This window comes from Melanotaenia boesemani, chromosome 20 (assembly GCF_017639745.1).
Source record: "Melanotaenia boesemani isolate fMelBoe1 chromosome 20, fMelBoe1.pri, whole genome shotgun sequence".
In the NCBI taxonomy this organism is placed as follows: domain Eukaryota; kingdom Metazoa; phylum Chordata; class Actinopteri; order Atheriniformes; family Melanotaeniidae; genus Melanotaenia; species Melanotaenia boesemani.
This window is the reverse complement of record NC_055701.1, coordinates 8,736,073-8,758,343: the sequence shown is the minus strand read 5'-3', so window position 1 is coordinate 8,758,343 and position 22,271 is coordinate 8,736,073. Positions and strand designations below refer to the sequence as shown.

At 40.2% G+C, this 22,271-nt stretch overlaps 1 protein-coding gene across 5 annotated transcripts in view; it reads left to right on the top strand.

Moving 5' to 3' along the window:
* The first annotated feature begins 282 nt into the window (after positions 1-282).
* The window catches only part of ldlrap1b (low density lipoprotein receptor adaptor protein 1b), a 47,211-nt gene continuing 25,222 nt past the window's right edge, over positions 283-22,271 (top strand). For 2 of the 5 annotated variants that reach the window (XR_006008651.1, XM_041971600.1), the window contains exons 1-5: positions 289-689; positions 13,902-14,044; positions 14,840-14,952; positions 18,729-18,843; positions 19,765-19,837. Coding sequence is in view for 4 of the 5 variants with exons in the window: in XM_041971600.1 (XP_041827534.1) it covers positions 605-689; positions 13,902-14,044; positions 14,840-14,952; positions 18,729-18,843; positions 19,765-19,837 (529 nt within the window). In the remaining variant the exon portion in view is untranslated. Of the gene's footprint in view, positions 690-13,901; positions 14,045-14,839; positions 14,953-18,728; positions 18,844-19,764; positions 19,838-22,271 lie in introns of all 5 variants that reach the window. The other 3 variants (XM_041971603.1, XM_041971602.1, XM_041971601.1) reach the window with 3 other exon arrangements.

Genomic DNA, 22,271 nt, shown 5'->3' with positions numbered 1-22,271 from the left:
GTCAGTAAAAGGTTAATATTTTCAATATTTCATCTGGAAGTAATCTAAAAACAAATCAAAAACATTCATATCAGATTACATATGCCATGACATGTGCCATTAGTGACCACTACTTGGATCAAACCCTTGTAGTCAATAAACCCACCTGCTATGGTGAGTCGGAAGAAGGGAAGCAGTTTCACCCTCCTTCATGACGTTGATGACGCCCTCGAGAGATCAGAAAACGAACACGAGAGAGAATTTAACACGGACTACTAGAGCATTTGCCACGAAAGACGCTGGGTGGGAGTAAAACTGCTTGAGCGTGGAGTAACAGGAACAACAGCTGCAGCTACCCGACCAGGGAACGAGCTCCGCTGCAATAACTCGCGTGATACCACAAACGGGCGTCACGCACTTTATCCGGTTAATTTACATACATGACACCGCCCAGGGGACGAACATGATAATCTACCATCGGCTGAAGCCTAACCGTGCGGAGAGGGAGAAGAAAACAGATGAAGAAAAGTTTGTACGGAAGAGTGCAGATTTAAACCAAGAGAAGTGATTCGACGGAGACGAACAGGCGCTTGTTGGGCTTTTTGCCCTACTTTTGGATAACAATATGGACGCTTTGAAATCCGCTGGAAGGGCAATTATACGGAGTCCCAGTATCGCTAAACAGTCATGGGGTTCGGGGAGACATAAAAGTAAGTGTTCAGTTGCTCATCAGATTATTGTGATGTTCGCAATTCATTGGTGCTTATTTGGCTATAACCAAAGCTAACTTGGCTAAATTAAGCTAGCTGTCATAAGTAGCTAACGTTACGACCGGTGTTTTCTCAGCGCTAGTAGTTACAGTTGCTGGGTAAAAATAGCCAGTAAAGCAGACAAACCCGGAGAAATGGTGATTTAAAAAATGGAGCTATCAAAGTCGAAAATGTTTATGCTCTAGAACTTGACACTCAGAATGACAGCAGCGCCCTGTTGAGTCCTGTTGCGGCTCTTGCGCACAAAGTAACAAGTCCAGTTTCTAAACTGGTTTTCTGCAAGTCCATTGAGTTGTGCTTTGTTAACTGAAACCAAAAGCGGACACTCGACAGGACAAAAGTTTGAGGAGTCCTGTAAAATCACCCTTTTGTCTGCCAGACTCGCATGGTTTAAAATCCTGTGATACGGACTGAAGAAGCCACGAGAGCCAAGAGGTGCTGAGAAATGTGTGGTCGTCTTCGTGGCAAGCCTGTGCAATCCTTAGCAACGCACTGTTGCTAGGCGATACATAATGTGAAAGAAAAACGGGAGATTGTATTAAGGAGTGGTTTCAAATTCTTTAAAATGTTAAGCCTTGTACTTAGCTTCAACTTAGGGGTTTAATTATCACAAAAGCCACCATAGGCTTTATAGGGAATGTCTGGCTTCATCTTTCCAGAGTGCAACCATTACCCTGGAGGCTGGGAATGATCACACGAGAGTACTGCTGGCGTGGTTTCGACATCTAAGCCTAGCTGCCTAGACCCTTTTATGTTTGCTTCCACAGAAGGGATGCCCCCTTGTTTCCATGCCTCTCTGCCTTTTTTTTCTTCACAGACAATGGGGCAGTTGGCAGCACGCTGTTACACGTGCTGCACAGTGCAATCAATGCTTTGTTTTGGTCCACTCTTCTCTGGGGGGAGTGATGCACAATCAGCAGGGTCTTTCCACATGTGGCCATGCAATGGTCACAGACTAATCAATCAACCAGTTCTAGAAGCTCAGATTGTTGAGCTATGACTCCATATTCAATCGGCGATCAAAGTGCCATCCTTCCGCCCCCTCCCCATTGCTTTTAATTTTTATCTGTTTTATACATTTATAGAGGTTCCTATTTTTTCTGTGATCAAGCAGCTCTTCATCTTCTGCTTTTCTATGTTTTTTTATGACTATGACTATGTTTCATTTATTAACCACAACTTGTCTGGTCTTGTAATGTTGGTTTGCTTCTTCCTGAGAGTTAACCCTGTCTTTTTGCACAAGAGGCAGTTTGTAGTTTAGACCAGAATAAATATTCCTTTAATAATGTACCTTCTGCCCCGGACTGGCATAGTTTATTTAAACATAAAGCTAAGTTTAGACAGATCCTTAGATAAAATCAGGGGATTTGACATTAGAAAGCTTGTCTCTGGCTTGAGTTTGTGTTTGGTCTTGTTCAAAGCAGCCTATTAACTTCTTTGGCATCCATCAGCACAGTGTTCACTTTCTCCCATTGTTAGTGTTTTGTAATATGTTCTGTTACTGTTTTCATGAATCTGCTGTCAATTTGTAATATTTCTTCTTTTTAAACTGCATGTCAACATTTAATCTAGACCTACTTTTCTCCATTTGCTCTGTTTTTGCACTCATTTCCTTGGTGCTTTTATACCAGCAGTCTGCTGAGCTGACAGAACACCACCCTGCTTGTCCTGTCATAACATCCAGTTAGTTCCCATAAATGAAATGCAACATCATCAGTCTTTTCAGGCCATGGAAGTCCTATTTGTTAAAAAAAAAAAAAAAAAAAAAAAGAATCTGAAAAGTGTGGGAGTCTGCTCTGAGGAGAAACAATTCCTGGCCAAGGAGCTATCTTCTGCAGGACTGTCATTATCCAAACAGCCAGATATCCAAATGTCTGCTCAGTCATAAGGATCAGTAAACAGAGATTTGCATGCTCTCACCCATAAAGCATTTCAAATAATTCAACATCCACGTTCAAGAGTGAGTGTTTGTGATACTCCCTCTGAAAATCATAGTTGTGACTAATTTGTTTATTGCACATTATTCTAAAAGCATCAGAGCAGTGTTAGATTGGTGTTAATAGGTATGTAGTCAGCACCAGCTTGGTATGTAGTCAGCACCAGCTAGTTCTCAGTACATGTTTGGTCAGGCAGCGTGGTTGGTTAGGGCTGTGTCCCCTGCACAAAGTCATCCAAAGAGGCCTGCCAGCCTGTAATGGAGATTGCTTCCTGCAGGATTCCTTTATGGTGTAGTAAAGTCTTTACTGATTTACAGCCCTGTTAGATATTACGTATCTGTAAGCTGCTTCTGTGTGTGGAGTCAGTGAATGGTGTCATGTGGAGACCTGGCTGCACGATCCTGCTTTGTCACTGTTTTCCCCGTGAAGGACAATTTTAATCTGGCAGGGAAATGGATGTTTGGTTTTCTCTGGTTTCAGCTGATGCAGCCGGAATAACAGGATATGTCAAAACATCGTAATTGTTATTTTTAAAACATTTAAAAGCTGCAGTTGAAAACTGAGCTCTTAGTGGCAGCTTGTTGAATAAGTGAAGCAAAAAGCTGATGTGTTTGCATCTGTGTCATGTTAAAATTGGTTTTCTATGATCAGAAAGATGCCTGCATATTCTCATGTGCTTTTTTATATCAGAGGAAGTTGTCTTTGTGAACCACAGATCTTAATTCAAAAGAACTCAAAGAAATATTAATCTTTCTTAATTATTATGCTACTTTGACAAACAGTCACTCATCTTTGAAAGGCCAGCTTCTTCTGTGAAACCAGTTGTGAACTGTTTGAAGAAAGAACATGGGTGAACTAGTTCACTTTTCGGGGAAGAAATAATGGTGTAATCCTCTTCAGCCATATGTCTAGACATATGGTCTATGCTGCTGCTAAATTCTTCAGCTTCTTTGTCATTAGAAGCTCTTAACGACCAAAAGAATACCACCTGAAAATGCTACAACAGTAGGAATAAACAACAAATACTGCTCATACATATTTAGACAGTGATCTCAGCCAGGAAGGAGTTGCACTTTTTGTTACTCAATGTCTGAATGTGTTAAAGCCCTTCCCCTTAAATCATGTCTTAAAGCATGAACATGGCGTCATCATATGTGTACAATATGAAAGTCAGTGTATTTTGTTACTAGACAAGCTGTTATAGTTTGGATGTGGATGGATGTCTTTTTAGTGTTTAACCTTCTGTCAGAAATGAAGGTATTGTAGTTGTTGCTGAAGCAGCCTGCCTCTCCCTTCCCCCAACCTGGTAAGCATATAATTTGAGGTAAAACATAATATTACCCTCCCTAAAACAGATTTTTTTTGCTTCAAACTTCGTCCCAATAGACCCACATGTATAGGTTGGAGAAAATCCTCCAGAATACACACTTTATCTTTACACTAAGCTTATTTTGTATGAATTTCTTGGGAATTGAAGGGGACTTTTGGTCATTAATATAAGATTCCTGTACATCTCTTTAATCTCTCTTTCCGCCTCTATATGTTTTGCTGCCAGAAGTTGAGTGATTTTCTGTAAATATGTCTTGTCGAGGAGCCAGTGTCCTCACTGTAGAAAGGGACATATGGCTGATCTGCATCCACCATGTCAACTGGTTAAACAAGACAAATATTTATCTGCCTTTTGGGCAAAATGTGACTAGAACGAAGACTCAAAAGGTTTATCTGGTTTTCAGATATACTGTTGTGTTGTTTCGACTCAGTGCAGAGGTCCCAGTGTGTTGTTTCTATTCTGTGTTATAACTCCTTTTTCAGAGCTGACCCCAAACTTTTTTCATTATAATTGGATCCTGGCAGGTGCGGGTTTCTATTTTATTGCTAATAGTCTAACAGCATGTCCCCCAACTTAAAGAAAATCATTATCAATTGTAATCACTAAAACTATGAACTGCTTGGAATCAGTCAGTGTTTGAATGTTCTACTTAAAAGCTGTATTTGAAAGAGGAAAAAAAGAAAAGGAAATGACAAGTACTTCCAGAGGACTTGTAGATTGATTTTTATGTCAATTAAGTGATCATTATAACACTGACCACAGCCGCTTCACTAATGTTTCATTCTGCCTTGAGGCTACTGCCCTGCTCTCTTTGTTTATTTTTGGACTAGGTCTCACTGCCACTCATAGATCGGATGACAGTCTAGAAAATACCTGGTGATGGTTGCTTTAAAAATGCACCCGTTCCCCTTCTGTAGAGGGAATTCGTATTTGGAAGCATCATTCTGAGTTTTGTTAGAATCCAGCACCTCCTGTTTGGCGAGGCTGCAAGCACAGCTTGTTAAGCATCAGTTTCATAACCCAGATTCTTGTTTAGAGTACATTCTGGCCTTGGTGGGGCATGAGCTTTAATCCCTAACTGGCATGACTACTTTTTTTCCCATCTCTCTCTTCCTCTACTCACTTTCCTCCTTTGAGTGGATTTAGCCAATACTGAAAGACACGTGTCTCAATGTTAGGACTTAAACTGTAAGACTCTTATCTTCTGCAAATCCTTCCCTTCACCCTAATGAAATTGATTTGGATGGTCTTCAAATCAAATACCGATAGATGCAACACATCCTTTTTATCTTTTTAACCGCTGGATATTGAAGAATATTGTAAGCCTGTTGGTCTTGAGGATAAAGGAAAAGAAACATCCTGTTTCTCCATGACGGAGGGGGGAAACAAAGAGGTTACAGGTTAAAAGGCTACGAGAGACCCTACTCACTGGTCATTTTACTCATTTTGTATCGATTGTTTCTTTAGTGTCTCTGGTAATTTGTATTTATGGTTTTATTTGTGTAGAAGAGAGACTTTGACCCTGGGTTTTCTGTAATATGTAAAACATTTTCCACAGAAGCTGAGGTCCAGAGTGGGGAACAATAGTCCTGGATCTATCTTTGTACCAGCCAGGGACAGACTGTGGCAGTCATCCCATGTGGACTAACACACTTTTTCCTTTGACTAACACTCAGTCTTTCTCTTCTTAACAATGCTCTCTCTCTCAGCCATTTACTATAATGGCATGTCATTAGTTAGGATTGTACTCATCTCTTATTTTCACTGCCAGGCTAAACAGAACATGCAGACATGGACACACACAGTATGAAACATTGTTAGAGTAGTAGAACAAGGCTGGATACCCATCAAGTATAGTTTTCTCATCTGAGCCAGCAGTTTCAAATTCAGTCAAAAGCGTCCTGATTGGAATATATTTAGATAAGAATGGGTCATCCGCACAAGCATAGGTTTGCTAAGGCCTTGAAAAGATGAGATTTAAGCTTGTGGGTTGGTTGCTGTTGGTTTTATCTGAATAATAAGGGAAGATTGATCGTTCAGGTACTTGTTTTCTTTACCAAAAGTTTTTACAGCTTTTTGCTCCATCTAGATAATTTGGAAAAAGATAAAAAAAAAACAGCAGAATCACCTCCAGCCAGCAAATGTCTAGTTAAAGCTGAATAAATAATATTCCACTGGCTATAAACTCTAAAGGACATAAATGAGCCATGGGGTGGTATGTTCATTCAATTCAATGAATGTGCGCTCTCCAACTTATTTTAAATAAACCCACACTTACTATTAGTATTGCTGACATTACGTCAACGACAGAAACGGATTCAGCAAGCTTGTTTGGTAAGAGTGATTTGTACAAAGGGATAGAAAGTGAAAAAAATCTGCTAATTTGTTAGGCAAATAGTCCTTTTTAGATCAGTTTTGTTTGCTTGTTTCATCCATTTTTGTACCAATGTAGCAAATGTAACATTAGCTTATTTTACAGAGAGATTACCACAGCAGGCATTCGAGCCGATACTAGAGCGTCCTCTGGATTCCAAGCCAAACGGGTTTAATGATCCATCAAATAGAAGTTATATCTTTCTTCCACCTGTTGAAAGATGTAGTTGGATCATCCCACCCTGACCCCCTAACCATCAACAGCTGAGTTGGTGAAGTTTGATTTTGAGCAGGTGGATTGCAGCTTATTTACAGGCTATAATTTTTAGAGTTTTTATAAGTTATTGAAGTTTCCCCATATCATTACAGATGTTTGAAATTTGAAGAAAAAAAAATCCCACCATTAAACGCTGAAGAAGCCCTTCTGATTGACTGAATGTCATCAGTGCTTCCTTCTGGGCCGGAGGCTACTTCCTCTCCCAACAGTGCTTTCTCAGCAACGTTGGGGACATCAGTGTGATTCACCTCTCCGGTCCATTAGGGTCTTTTTTTGCAAAACCCCAAACTGTCTCCTTGAGGAAAGCAAAAATGACTAAGGGAAAAACAGTTATTTCAGTCAAGTTTGATTATTCTCATATGACCATGCTGCAATGTGACCATTTCCCATCTGCAGTATCAATTCTGACTTGGTTATATCATGCATTTCTACTTGCTGTTACACCACATGTGGTTTATAAGGGTTCCCAGCTAAAGCTCTTTGAAAATGAAAATAAAGAAGTACAAAGCCCAGATGAGTAGAAATGGTTTGTTTTTAAAGGGCTGCATCCTCAGTAGGAATGAAAAAGCCCAAAGGCAAGTGCTAAAAAAAGCTAGGAAAATCCAAAAGCACTGTAAAACAGAGTAATATGGTGTTTTGTGGGGTTTACAAAGAGAAAGAAAAATGTAAAATATTACTGGGTTGTTCACTCCGCTGCCAATTTGCTTGGGTTGAGAACGGTTGTTGACCTGGGCCTGGGCAGACATTTATCTTTTATCCCCTGAAATGACCATGTGAAAAGTATCCACAATGTTCTCAGTATCCCAGGTTAGTGCACATCCACAGCCAAAGCAAGAACTGGTGTTTTAATGCTCTTCAGATGTCTGTGATTGTTCCTTTTTTGGCTAGAGATGTGTTTTAAACCATCAAAATCCCACATTAAATTTCATTTTCCCACATTGTCCTGGAGAAAATATGCAGGTTAGCAGGAGTTGGCCCAGCCAAGCTAAAAAACAATGAGTCACTGAGACTTTGGAATCCAGTGGGCTGAGATGAATGCACTGAATTTTACTCCGGACATCCAAAATCGTTCCAGTCTTGGAAAGCTGTTGACACAGGATGCTTGACTTGATTCTGCTGGGGGTACTGAGGGGCTGCTTGATATTATAAAGCCATGTTTTATTTTTCTGTTATAAAAGGCTGCTAAGATACAGGAATTTCTACAGGATTGTTTGAATATGGTTTATAAAAAAAAAAAAGTATTTCATTCTCCTATTTTTTGCTGTCACTTTTACTTACAAAGACAATCTTTGTGAATAAGGGGGAAGAAAACCCTATAAACTCTCAAACTCAGTAAACTTATTAAATAATGTTATAGCATTCTTATTCATGAACAATGAAAACCATGCACGTTCTTTGTCACGCAGCAAGAAATTTGTGTCATGACTAATCAATAGAATTGATTTTCCTTAACAGTGTGCATCCTGCAGTGTGACTGGTGGTGCAGGACCTGAACTTCTGGAGCTCTGGAGTCAAATCAAGATGATTCAAACTGCAGCTTGTTCCCTAAAATAAGCATTCATTAAAACCTGGCTGATTTATCTTTTTTGTCGTTCTTTCTCACTTCCTGTTTTTCTTCGTCACCTTTCTTAAAGCAGTTATGAGACTAAAAAGAGCAGATTTTGTCATTGTTGCAGCCTGTTGTTCTAACTGCCTTCTTCATTTTCTATTTGACTAAATTACCCTCTAAAATCACAACATCCACCAGTTTCTTTGTCTTTAAACCCACACTCATATCCTTTTGATTGTAATTCCCAGCACCTCTGTGCTGTCTCACCTCTGCAAACCTCATGCTTCATCAAAAGGACCCAGTTCTCTCTGTAGTTTCATCATTATTAAAACGTAATGAAAGTCCCAGCCTAAGCATAGATTCAGATGACTGAATATTAAAGAAAAATCCAAACCTATTGCTGTTTCATGGAGCTTGTCGGTTTACTGAGCCCCGCAGCCCCATTACCCTGCTTTATTAATTGTTGAGAGTCCACAGTAGACCAGCTTTGTTAACAGCCATTTAGATAAAAGCCAGAAACAGCAGAGGTGATGAAATGTTAGCCATACATAGTTTTTTCTGTGTCTTGAATAATTCAAACTTTTTTTATGTGCCGTGTTCTGTCGTTGAATGTTTTGATGAAATCAAACTGAAATTTCACAGACTTTAGGAGCTTGAAGTACACATGAAACACTGATATTCTTATGCTTTGTAGAGCACCATCAGAGACCTTTTTTTTTTTCAGAAATCACATTGCTTTGATGTTCCTCCGTCACACTCTTTTACAACTCGATCCGAACACCCTTGATTTCAGACTTATTACAGTGGCTTTGTTTTTACATTTTTTCTCAGGTGTAATGTAGAAATTTCAAAGGTTTTTGGAGTTGTAGTAATCTTTTCCCCCCTTGTTTCTCTCCTCTTCTCCTGCCTCACCAGTGAAGTGTTCAGACTTGTCTGAAGCAGGAGAAGATGGAAGTGGCTTTTGGTTGACAGAATGGCCTTTAGTGTGAGCTGCCTGACTACTGGCTGATTACACTTCTGAGTTACTGCCAAAGCATTTTTGACTGTATGATTGTTTCACATCAAAAACTACAAATGACACTTCAAAGTAGACGCCTCAATCCTGTGACTGGTTCTACTTGTTTAGAGATACAATCTCTTATCTGTTATATAAGTGTTTCTTTTGCTGTTTTTTTTTTTTTTTTTTGGACGGGGGGAGCTGTTTTACAAATGTATACAAACATAGATTGAGGGCAATAATTGAGAAAGGCTTATGGTATTTCATGAAATGTCTTTAAGTACTTTAGAATTTTGTGTTAATATTGCACGTATAATAGTGCTTTTTCATTAAATGGTACATTAATTTATTAATCCATCCTAGGATTAATAATATGTATCAGTACAACTGATAAGTATTTTAGTACTGCCTTAAAATGAGCTAAGTGGATGCTAACATGTAATGAGTAAATACTGCAGACGTTGGAGGGTGTAAACGACAAATCTCTACATAAGTCGGAATTGTGTCGGCTTTGTGTCCATGTATGACAAAATGCCACAAGTCGAGTCACCCTCTGTTGCTGCCCTTAAATGACTTAAGTCTGGCTAATTCTATAAGAAAAATCATTAGAGAAGAGTCTTGCTTCCCACTAAAACACTAGGTGCCTCTTAGCATCTTTAAAAGGCTAATGGTGAGCTCCATTTAAACTCAAGGGTTCTAATTTTTGAGTCCCCAGCAGAAAAAAACCAGCTGGAACAAGCTCTTAAGTTGGATTTACAACTTTGCCAGGTCCAAATTCCCACCCCAGCATGGCTGCCCTGCACATACAAATAATAGTAATAGTAATGAACAGTGTATTATCACTTCTTTTAGAGTTTTTTGTTTGTTTTTCCCTCATTTTCTAGTTCATATGAGCGTCATGACATTTTCTAAATGTCTTCTTAAACAGCTTTTTACTTTGTGGACTGGGTATACATTTAAGTGGTGCTTTGACTGTTTCACATTAACACTTTCACCTCCTCTGGCTTGTGTGTTAAGACACTGTGAAAAGTGTTTCTGTAGATGTCTTGTGGAAACTTGAAAAAGCTTTTGGAAAATCTCACTCATCTAATGCTTTCTGCTTTTTGCTGACTGGAAGGGGATAGGATTGTGCTAACAGGTATTTGGGAAATGCTGAGGTAAATATCAGTGCTCTGTCACCTGTTCTCACCAGCTTATTTACAGGCTGTCTCAGCCAAGCAAGCAGCATCCAGCCAGAGCTAAACCACAAGCATGAAACCTTTGAAGTTTGCTGTAATCATCACTGCAGCTGCAGAGTGTTGCTCTGGTGGGGGTGGTGGTGATACTGGTGGGTGGAGTTGAGATTGTTGGTCGTGTAAATGCAAATGTTACCAATTTAAAAGTGCATCATCATGGCACACAAAGCAGAACTCTGGATGCATGCATCAGTCTAAAAATAGCACCAGTTTCCAAGTTGTTCTTTTGAACTGACATCGTGTCAGTTTTTGAAGAAAACTTGCTCATTTTTAGCAGGCTGGACTGCTTGTTTGTATGTTTTCAGCCAACCAGGACTGATTCTCTTCGTATGTAGGGAATCTTACGTCAGTGCAGTCAGGGTGAACCGCTGGGCAACCCGAGAGACTGACATCTTTCTAGCATTAGTTTGAGCTGCTGAAACAGAGGGCCTTGCTTTTAAAACCCCTCCTGGACCATCACAAACTTGTTTCCTCAGCTGTGTGTATTGTGTGATTGACATACAGACTAAGCTGTAGATCACACAGGGCGTTTTCAGAGCACACATGTCTGTTAAAAATTTACAGGAGCAGACCTGCCAACAGTGTTTCCTTTTAGTCAACACTGGAAATAACTGGACTGAAGGTTCACTGTCTCTTATGCAAACACTAAAGGTTGGAAATGCTATGGTAGCGCAGGGTGAGCGTCTTAATTGTGTAAATGGCTACTCATAATGGATATTTCTAGTCCACTTGTTAACTTGATTTTAGGTCATGAATAGAAGCAAGTGATTCCCCATCACAGATACTATTACAGTAAGCGTGCTAATTATCCAGGCACTAATGTAACTGCAGGATCAGAAGAAGACAACCAGATCTGTCCTTAACACTGAGGAACTGAAAGACCTTGACCTTCGAGTGGGTGTTCACTGTCAGACTCACTCGTAACTTAAGTATGGGTTTGGTCACAGCTGCATTTAGGCCATTAAAAACCGCTTTCCATAAGCACTCACACTTGGCTTGGTTTGGCTCTAGAAGAAAGGACCATTATAGGTTAGAATCTGCTGCTTTCTAAATGCTTTATGTTCTCTAAATGATACAGTGTCTTAAGTAGAGTGACAGTATTCACAAAAAAAATGCAGAGAGCTTTAAAAATATCCTTAATTTAACAAAGTAATGGCTTTTTTTAGATAGGAATATTTTTGTGCATTTGTCTGTGAAAAGATGGGTTCAAGTTTTTAAATGCAATACATTTGTTATGCAGCATATATTTTTATCCATTTAAACATATTGAAGTTTATAAAATACAAACTGGATTTGGTGAAAATTGAAGCCATAATAAACTGAGGCTGAAAAACAGCATCAACATAGAAAATGGAAGCACTCACAACCTTAGGAGATTCATTAGTGTTCTTTATGAACATCATGTCATCAGCTGATAATTTATTTGATAAACATTTTTTTTAATTCTTTGTGTTGTGTATGAAAAGTCTTAGAAAAATTCGTAGCAAGTAATCGGAGAGCAAAAAAATGCTTAACCTTATGGAATCTTTGAAAAATATCAATCACCTTTTAAACCTGGCTGCACACCTTGGATTAAATAAAAAAAGGTTCAGCTTTGCAATGATGTAAGCCATAAAGACCATGCAGGCAGGTGGGTGCCGCTGCTGATGTTTGCTGATGGATTCCCTGTGCCCCACACTCAATCACACCAAATAGCGGCAAGTCCATAAACCTTTTATAGGCTTTAAGAAGAAGTTGGGATGTTTATTGTTGCGAAGCAAATAGTTTGAGTACTGATGAAGCAGTTGTCGGCCTGTGTGAGCTTCCATGTTGTTCCCACTGTTTATACAACTAATTAACTTGATTTAGTTCTGTCTGACTGTTGATAAATGTTCAGGATCTCATGTGGAGTTCATTTAGCACACTGTAATTCAGGCATCGGTTCCAGTGGTTTCCAGCTGCACGATCACACGCACATGGCTGTCTTCATACTGAAATAATGAGAACTTAAGCTGTCTTTCATTAATGACCTTAATTGCAACTTTTGGCAGGAGAGTAAGTGAACAGAGTGAAATGGGGAAGAGCAACTAGTTTTTTATTTTTCCTTATTAAAAAATGACTATACTATAGCAGATGTTGTCTACTGCCCTTAAATGTAGTTTAATTGTAGTTATGATGATTAATAAGCATGCTATAAGGAGTGATAAAAGGAAAGTAATAGCTTAAATTGAAGGAGACAGTCATTTATCATGGGTATGACCAGATTAGATACACTTATTTAGCCAAACTGTAATAGTGGTAGAAGCTGCAAACAGATGCAAAATAAAGAGTAAATAATAATAAAAAATGCTCTTAGTGCTTCACATTTTTCACTTGTTATGTATTTAGCCACACAATTTTAATGTGGAAGAAAAACAATGATATTGCACTTTTTACCTTCTGGAAGAAGAAGTGGAGGACCAGCTTGACAGACTAGCCTGGAAATGCGGCAGAAACATCTACAAGAAAGGACAAAGCAGACTTCACTTATTAGGGAAGCTGAGATCCTTCAGTGTCTGCACTAAGATGGTGCATATTTTCTATACATCCATTGTGGAAAGTGCAATCTGCTTTGCAGCTATCTGTTAGCAGCAGAGCCAGAGACTTAAAGAATAATCAAGAAGCCTGGTTCTGTGCTGGTGACTGATCAGAATCAGAATCAGAAAGCCTTTATTGTCATTGTAAACCAGAGCATACAACGAGATTAGGGGGTGCTACTCTTTATGGTGTTTGCATCATAATAAAAAGAATATCAAAAATGTTAAAAAATAAAGGCAAAATGAGGAAATAAATAGAAATAAAATACTTAAAGTAAAATAAAAATATGGTAAGTACTAAAAAGCAGATATATACATATATGATCTGGACATGATGGACATTTCTTCACATTGTCGACACAACACAGTGAGGAAACAGTAGTGTGTTCAAAGGTCATTTCTCCCAGGAGAAATCACCCTCTGGAACAACAATTATTAATTATTTCTAATTGGGGGAAATAACAATGCAACATTGCAATTTTCCTCTGAGGATGAATAAAGTGTTTTTGAGTCATTCATTTAATCAAGTTTAATTTCAGAATAATATTTTTAAAAATTATTTTAGCCCATTGCCTTACAATTAGAAATGTCACATCTTCTTGGTCTTTGTAGGACAGAAAAAATATTATCTATATACTAAATAAATGTTTGAGCAGTGATTTATGTTTCCAGCTGCCTGAACAACTTTCTAAAAGGCAGATAAAGTCTTTTTTTTAAAAGACTTGTTAATTTATTTCCCAGAAAAACAGATATAGCTCTGTGACGCAGTTGGAAAGGGAATATGACCATAATCAACCATAGCTGTCTGGTTAGTATTGTACACGGCCATTGTTTTAGTCTGTTTTTAAGGTCACCAGAGAAATAGCAGAAGTGTCACTGGTGTGTATCCCGTCTTTCAGAGCTTCCAGAGAACTGGACGGACACAAGAGAGACCCTGCTGGAGGGCATGGTGTTCCATCTCAAGTACCTCGGGGTCACAATGGTTGAGCAGCCTAAAGGTGAGGAGCTGTCGGCAGCAGCTGTCAAGAGGATAGTGGCTACGGTGAGTGACAACACACATACTTAAACACAGTGCACCCAAATCTCTTCTTAATGCATCTCTATTAAAATAACCTCCCCCATAAAATGAGTTTCCGTCAGGCATTTATAATATTTTCCCCACATCATCAACTCTGCCACTTAAAAGTCATCCAGTTTTCTCTCTTTTTAATGACCTGACTGACACCTCAGTGAATTGTGACTGTTCACTCCCACCCTCCCCACACCCAAACCTCAGGTTGACATTTAAGAAGAGGATGCAATTAGCGTGGACACTGTTACTCAGTGTATGGCTCAGCCAGCTTTATCATGGCAGAAAAAGCTTAATGTTATTGGATCTGGCAGCTCCATGGCTAATGAAGTTAGCGGCAGCACAGTGGTGGGACTTGGGACATGATGATGTATGAAGAGGGAAATTCTGGTTTAGCCTAATCTGTTAGCTGTCGTTTATGTCCTTAAAAAAAAAAAAAAAGATGCTAGGCTCATGAATGGGGTATGTTTTCTAGAATTTGTAACTCTGCGTGAAAGGTTGATCTGTAAAATTAGATCTGAATGCATTGTGGGCTTGTTCTTTTAAATTTTCTTTAATATTGTTGTTGTTCGCAGTTAAATACATGTTTCATCTGTCCTTGACTGGACTGGAATTTGTGGCTTTCGATTGTCTGGTCTGATTACAGTTTAGTAAAGTTGTAATTCACATACAAAACTGACATTTATAAAGAGACTGATTTCTTGTCTCTCTCTCTTTCTCACACACACCCTCTTTTGTTTCTGTGGTTTGTATTCTTTCTGTTTCCAGGCCAAAGCCAGTGGAAAAAAACTCCAGAAAGTCACGTTAACCGTCTCTCCTCGTGGGATCATCCTTTACGACAGTGCCTCGAACCAGCTGATAGAAAATATCTCCATATACAGGTCAGTCCTCCTCGTCCAGCTCCTCAGGCAGTGAGGGCCGCCCAGTCTGAAATGCTTTGCTCATCCTGATCAACCACACTAAAACAGAAGTTATTATTCTCCTCCTTCGCTCATTTATCACTGCTCGGACGTGCGATTCTCTGAGGCAGCAAAGTGTTTCTGTATCTGTGTGAGAGAACAGGAGTAGTCAGTCTATCAGCAGTATGTCTCATTAATCTCAGCTCTTTTGGGAGTGCTACAGGAGCTGTATGTCTGCGCTTTTACCTCAGGTGTCACACACTCAGACATTTGTCTTCTCTAGTAAATGCCTCCCAGATTTCCCCTTGCCTGTGACAGCCTGCCTTATTGTCTGACATCCATTGGCGTAGAGTTTATGAGACAAGCTCATATCCCTTTTCTAAAATTCCACTTTTTATGAGTTATCAAAGAGAAATGGGACTTTCCATCATTTTTCCAAGGATGACTCGGCTTATGTTAAATAATTCCCTCAAAGTTTTGTTACCAGAAGACACCTGCTTCCTGTCTTTGCAAGTTGAGGATAACTTTCTTCACATACACCACTTATCATTTCAACAGAAGGTTGGCTTCTTTTGTAAACTTAACTTTAACAAGATTTTCCTAAAGGTCATATTCAGAACGGTGGATCAGTTATCCAACGACTACTTTTTTTTCTTTTTTTTTTTTCTTTTTTTTATTATTTCTGCTTTTTTGTTTACATATTGGCAAACAGCCCTATTAGAAGTATTTGGATTGAGCTTTTGGCAGTTCTTGTTTGCAACACGCCCATGTACATGCACACAGCCATCTTTGTGTCCTTTAATGCAAGAACAAGCAACACGCAAGTCATGTGGAATCTAAAAATATTACGGATCATGTCTATGTTCAAAATAGACAAAAATAACCCCAGAAGAAACAAAAACCATATTCACCTTCCAGGTGTGGAAGACAAATTTCCCTGTTGTTGTTTTTTTTTTTTTTTTTTTTATAAAACTGTCCTTGTGTTTTAAACTTTAAGTAGAAACTTTGGCTTTAAAAACCTCTAATTGCTTCAGATGCGTGGTATATTTATTTTTCAGAATAACATTTTCTCTTGGTCGGCATTCAGATTTGTTTCCAGTGAGGACTAGACTCCACCAAGGCTGCCCTTTGTCACCGATTCTGTTCATCACTTTTATGGACAGAATTTCTAGGTGCAGCCGAGTTGTTGAGGGAATCCGGTTTGGTGGCCTCAGGATTGGGTCTCTGCTCTTTGCAGATGATGTGGTTCTGTGGTTTCATCGGGCCGTGAGCTTTAGCTCTCACTGGAGCGATTCGCAGCCGAGTGTGAAGCTGCTGGGATGAGAATCAGCACCTCCAAGTCCGAGATCATGGTCCTCAGCCGGAAAAGGGTGGAGTGCTCTTTCCGGGTCTGCGATAGGGTCCTGCCCCAAGTGGAGGAGTTCACTTATCTCGGGGTCTTGTTCACGATTGAGGGAAGGATGGAGCGGGAGCCATGTCTGCACTAGGCCTGTCACGATAACAAATTTAGCTGTACGATAAATTTTCTCAGAAATTATCGGGATAAACGATAATATTGCGCAAAGCGCTAATGTGTCATTTTGAGACCATTCTCAACTAATATAATGACATATACCATAATAATGCAAGTACACATTTTCAAAGATCAATAAACTAAATAAATAAAAGCGCCTTTTCACATACGCCGGGACGCCGGCCCAAAAGTAATGCGGCCCACTGGGAATCCTCCCAAACCTCTCGATTAGCCGGCATTGCTCTTAATGTGTATTTTGTCAAATACGCTAGTATATAGGCTGACTCTATTTGCGTAATGTGCCTGCGGATTACAGGGGTTATTACGGTAGACCAGGAAGTGGGGGCTTTGTACTGACGTCGTAAGCTAGAATGTGTGTGTTCTGCTTACATGTGGGGAGCAGCGAAATGATAAAAGAGGAGGTGCTTGCATCTGTAATTTCTCCATTCGACTTATTTACATATTTCAGCATGAGAATCGGAGGTTTAGCGCAAGAGCGTGAGAAGCCACTTAAATACGCAAGTCTCACGGCCATTGCGTGTTGGCAGCCCTGCAAAACAAATGCGGCTTACCGGCTCGTGCTGCAACATGCTGCTGTCAAGTATGACACCAGAGAGATCACTCCGCAAGAAACCAGAGCGTTTAGTCGAAATACTCCATAGTGAAACCTATTGTCATACACAGTCTATGGTAAAGGGGGGACTAATAAAAATTATCGCGGCCGGCAAACTTATCGTGCTCTTATTTTCTTATCGTTCAATTAATTGACTTATTGCTTATCGCGACAGGCCTAGTCTGCACTGATGCGGACTCTGCATCAGTTTGTCGTGGTGAAGAAGGAACTGAGCCAAAAGGCAAAGCTCTCGATTTACTGGTTGATCTACGTTCCTACACTCACCTATGGTCATGAGCTGTGGGTAGTGACCGAGAGAACGAGATCTCGAATGCAAGCGGCCAAAATGAGTTTTCTCTGCAGGGTGGACGGCTCTCCCTTAGAGATAGGGTGAGAAGCTTGGTGATCTATTCGGGGCTCAGAGTATAGTTGGTGCTCCTCTGCATCAAGAGGAGCCAGGTGAGGTGGCTCAGACATCTGGTCAGGATGCCTCCTCCATGAGGTGTTCCAGACACATCCCACCAGGAGGAGGCCCCAGGGATGACCCAGGACACACTGGAGGGACTATGTCTCGCTGTTGGCCTGGGAATGCCTTGGGATCCCTCTGGAAGAGCTGCCGAATGTGGCCAGGGAGAGGGACATCTGGGCTTCTTTGCTCAGGCAGCTGCCCCCACTGCCTAAAATAAAAACTCCTTCATTTGAATATAAAGTCAGAAACTTGTAGTGATTGTGTAAGGATTTGTGTCCAACTGTGACCTCAGGATGGCATGGAAACGTATAGCTGCTGTTTGTATCTCAACGACCCTCAGACATCTGCAAAAAGGATGGACGACCAATAAAAAGATCGATTTGCCTTGGACACCAAATTTCCTCAACACCCTCCTGCCCAAACAGTCGCTCTAAATCTTACTTATAGCTGTGGTTTTTCACTTCACACTTTCTTTTATTTGTTTGTCTATATCTATTTATTTGTCATCATATAAAGACAAGCAGATGAAGACCAGATGACAGACATTCATTATAATCTCCATAGTTTTACCTTTCACAACCCTCTGTTATTACAGTAATGGCAACATGCTCAAATGTGAGGAAAAGCTATTTGTAAGCCATTATGGCTTGATTTATAAGCTTACTCTGCACCTGAGATTGATGAGCAAGACTGGTGCAGGAATCACACACCAGAAAATCATCTACACCTCAAACTGACACACATGCAGCACTTCTGCCTCTTTGAGCCCCATCAGGTCATTTCCAGGAGCCTATCTGAAAGCTATGACTTAAAAAGTGTGTGTCAGAGATTAACACAGTGGGTGTGTGAAGGAGTAGCAGGAAAGAAAGTCACGCCTTTGGCAAAATAGGAGCAGAAATCTGTGCACTTGTTGCATTCAAGTTGGTGACATTTTTTAGTTTTGCACATTCACAGCTTGTGTGTATTTGTTGTTTTCAGTGGTGAGTGGTTTTAAGAGTGACAGTGCTTTTATCTTTTAAAAAATAAATTGTTGATAAGTAATTTTAAATCAGATTGTTTTATGAGCTTAAGGGGTTAATGCAGATAAAGTTCCTGCAGTCCTCCTTTGTCTGGAATAAGAATACGAAGAATTAAGGGTTTTTATTAAAGTCTGTCTGTTTCAGAATATCATACTGCACTGCAGACAAGATGCACGACAAAGTGTTTGCCTACATCGTCCAGAGCCAACACAACGAGACTCTAGAGTGCCATGCCTTTCTCTGCTCCAAGAGAAAAATGGTAAGTAATTAAGATTGTGTAATTATGTGCCTTTTAGATGCACACACACAAAGTTGTCTGATTCGTGGGATCAAGTTGAAAATAAATAAATGAATAAAGATCACTCAGGGTAGCTTTTTCATTGACCTACTTGTAGTGTTTAAACTGAAAAGCTCTTTGTGAAAGTAACCAAACATCCCACCAGCACACACTTTAGTTGCAGTCACACCACATCTTATTTCATGTATTGTGCAGGGGGCACAGGAAATAGCGTGGATAGGGTGGTAACTATAAACAGGAACTAGCTGAACAGGAACTAGAAGACTTTTACGAAGTGATTGATTGTATTTCCTAAAATATTAAACAATTCTTTAAATACCACTGGTTATATATATATATCCATAAATGGTTCATTAAATAAACTTGCAGACTACAGCTACAAATAGCAACAGTTCTGTATTTAGGTATTATGTTCAGCTTGTGCTTCATGTAGTATAGTGTGTGTAGTGTATAGAGTATAGTGAGTGTTGTGCATGCAGACCTGAGGATGACTACATGCTTACATTAATAAATATGAAGTCACAAGGAAGAAAGAAGTGAGAGCATGAAGAGCGAGGAGGCTGTGATTCCTCTCTTGGCATTCTCACATCCCTGGAGGCTTTCTGAACAAGTGAGCCACTCCCTCTTCCTTCCCCTCACTAATTTAGTTGTGGCCAAAGGGCCACGTATCCTCCCAGTTATATAAACAGCTTCATGGAGTCTGCTTGTTTCTTTTGCTTCTCTTCAAGTAACTAAGGAAACCTTATGTGTTTGTGGTCAGTTCCTGTTTGCATCACAGTGATAGCTCCTCAGCCCTCCTGGATCTTTCTTCCTGTTGATGAGATGCATGTATGTATCATTCATCTCTCACTCTGCTCTGTCTCTTTGCCTTCCTCCCAACAGGCCCAGGCGGTAACCTTAACGGTGGCTCAAGCTTTCAGAGTGGCGTTTGAGTTCTGGCAGGCTGCCAAAGAAGGTATGCACCGTTGCCCCCGACGACACAAGTGTGTCAGATGAGTGGAAATGCTCCTCTCTCTTTTTGTCTCCCCCTCCTCACTGATGCGGTTGTCTCCTCTTACTGTACTCATCCTTTATTTTCCTTGTTTTGCCTTTAATTCTGAAGTTGGCCTGTCAACTAGCAAGAATAAATTCTTGTCTGCCTGTTCTTGGCCCTGACACGCTCTTGAGAGGTCATGTGAAATCCTGAACAACTGTGTGGCTAGTTGCTGTTTACACACACACAGGAAAATCTACATTGATTCCACCCACGGTGGTGAAATCCTCTCGGACAGACCTGTTTCAGTTTATTGCAACCACCTCAAAAGCTCATCTAGGTTTTTATACAGGGAGGAATTGGGAGGAATTAAGCTTAGCCTGTCGCAGATGTGACCTCACTGGAGGAAATTTTTGTCTCCTAACCGAGATGTTAGTACTCAGATGAGTTTATTTTATCTTTACTGCACACAAACATTCATTTCCTCGCTTTTATTTATTAGGTCCACTTTGCTGGTACCAGGTCATTTTGTCATCATAACTGCTTTAATTCTTTAAAATTATACTGATGATGATGCTCAGTTCACAATAAGTGGCTCAAATTGCCCCATAAATGTATCCCCTACACCATTATACCACCACCAAGCTGGAATGTTGACAAAAGGCAGGTACATCCATGTTTTCATGTTGCTTAATCCAATTCTGACCCTACCATTTGAATGTTTCCACTAAAATCCAAACCAGGCAACATTTTTCCATCTTCTGTGTGGTCTTCTGCTGCTGTAGCCCATCCACTCCAAGGTTGGTCATGTTGTGTGTTCAGAGATGGTATTCTTCATACCTTGGTTGTAACCAGTGGTTATTTGAAAGACTTTTGCCTTTCTAGCATCTCCAACGAGTCTGCCCCGTTCTCCTCTTTAAGTCCTTTAAATCCAGACAACTGCTGCTCACTGGATATTTTTTCTTTTTCGCTCCATTCTCTGTAAAGAGATGGTGGTGTGTGAAAATCCCAGTATCAGCAGTTTTTGAAACACTCCAACCAGCCCGTCTGGCACCGACAACCATGCCACGTTCAAAGTATCTTATATCCTCTTTCTTCATCATTCTCATACTGTGTGTGAAGCAGTTCGTCTTGTCTATGTCTGCTTGTCTGAATGCGCTGAGATGCCACCATGTCATTAGCTATTCGTGTTAACAAGTCATTGAAAAAGGGTGGCCTGTGAATTTATATTCATATGTTTCTGTTTCGTATCAGTCAGAGGACACCTTAAATCTGTTTGAGTTTGTGAATTAATAGAAATGGGCAAATATATGTGTGTGTGTGTGTGTGTATCGAGGCACAACTGTCAACACAGCAGGTAGGCAAACTGCTGTGTAAGGATGGTGTCACACACAGGCAGCTCACTATTTCGAACAGCTCAGCAGAACATGCATGCCATTTACTGGATGTATGACCCCAGCGTAAATGAGGACTTCTTGCCACATAGTATTAGTTCTTCCTCATTTTTTACAGGCGTGCTGCTTTGTAGGTGGTCTTTAGATTTAGCGATTATCCATTTACTCCCTTCTTTGTTTTGCACCTGCTGCCTTATCGTTGAGTTATTCTCTCTTTCTCCATCCTTATTCCAGGACTTGCTTCTGCTTATAAAGGGTGGAGAAAAGGGGAGCAACAGAGGGGGGATGGGGGTAAGAAAGCGTGAAAGGCGGGGCATGGAGGGGTGTTGGGATGGCGAGTGTGTCGGAGAGAAAGGAAAATGATTGTGTGCGTGTGTCAGTGGAAGCTCAGCCCCCCTGACAGATTCAATGTCAGTGCCATTGATCCTGTCTCACACCAAGGCAGTTATTTATTCAGTCCTTTAGAGATGCACACTCGCTCTGAATGAAAATTTCTACAACCTTTTTCTTTCTTGCAACATTTCTACTCCTTCCCCTTCTTCTGCCGCGTTGTTTTGAAACATTTTAGTGTGGGCACATTTCCATTTTAAGGAGGCTTTTTTTTCTTCTCTTCGCCCTAAAGATCAAGGCCGCGGATTTCTTGCCTCACGCCTCTTCATGCGCTTTTTTCTTTAATGTCTGAGTTGAATATTAAAAACTGCAATTAAGTGCAGACAGCCTTCATATTTTCTAATCTCACTCTTTTTTTTCTCATAACACTCATATATTTCTCCTTCTCTCACATTTCTTTTCATCCTTGGGATTTGTTAGAAGGCAAAGCAATCAGTTTATTTAAATTTAACGAGTTGACTCTTTGCTTGTGTAGGGTGTTAGGAAGATTTATTTTCCCTTTTCAAGTCATACAGGTGTTCCTGTTACACACTGGAAATGAGGAGAGTAATAGGGAGAGGAGAATCCCCTTCTGAGTCTGTTTCATTAAAGTTAAAAGACCCCGAGGGATGTTGGCAGGAAGGTGGTATCCG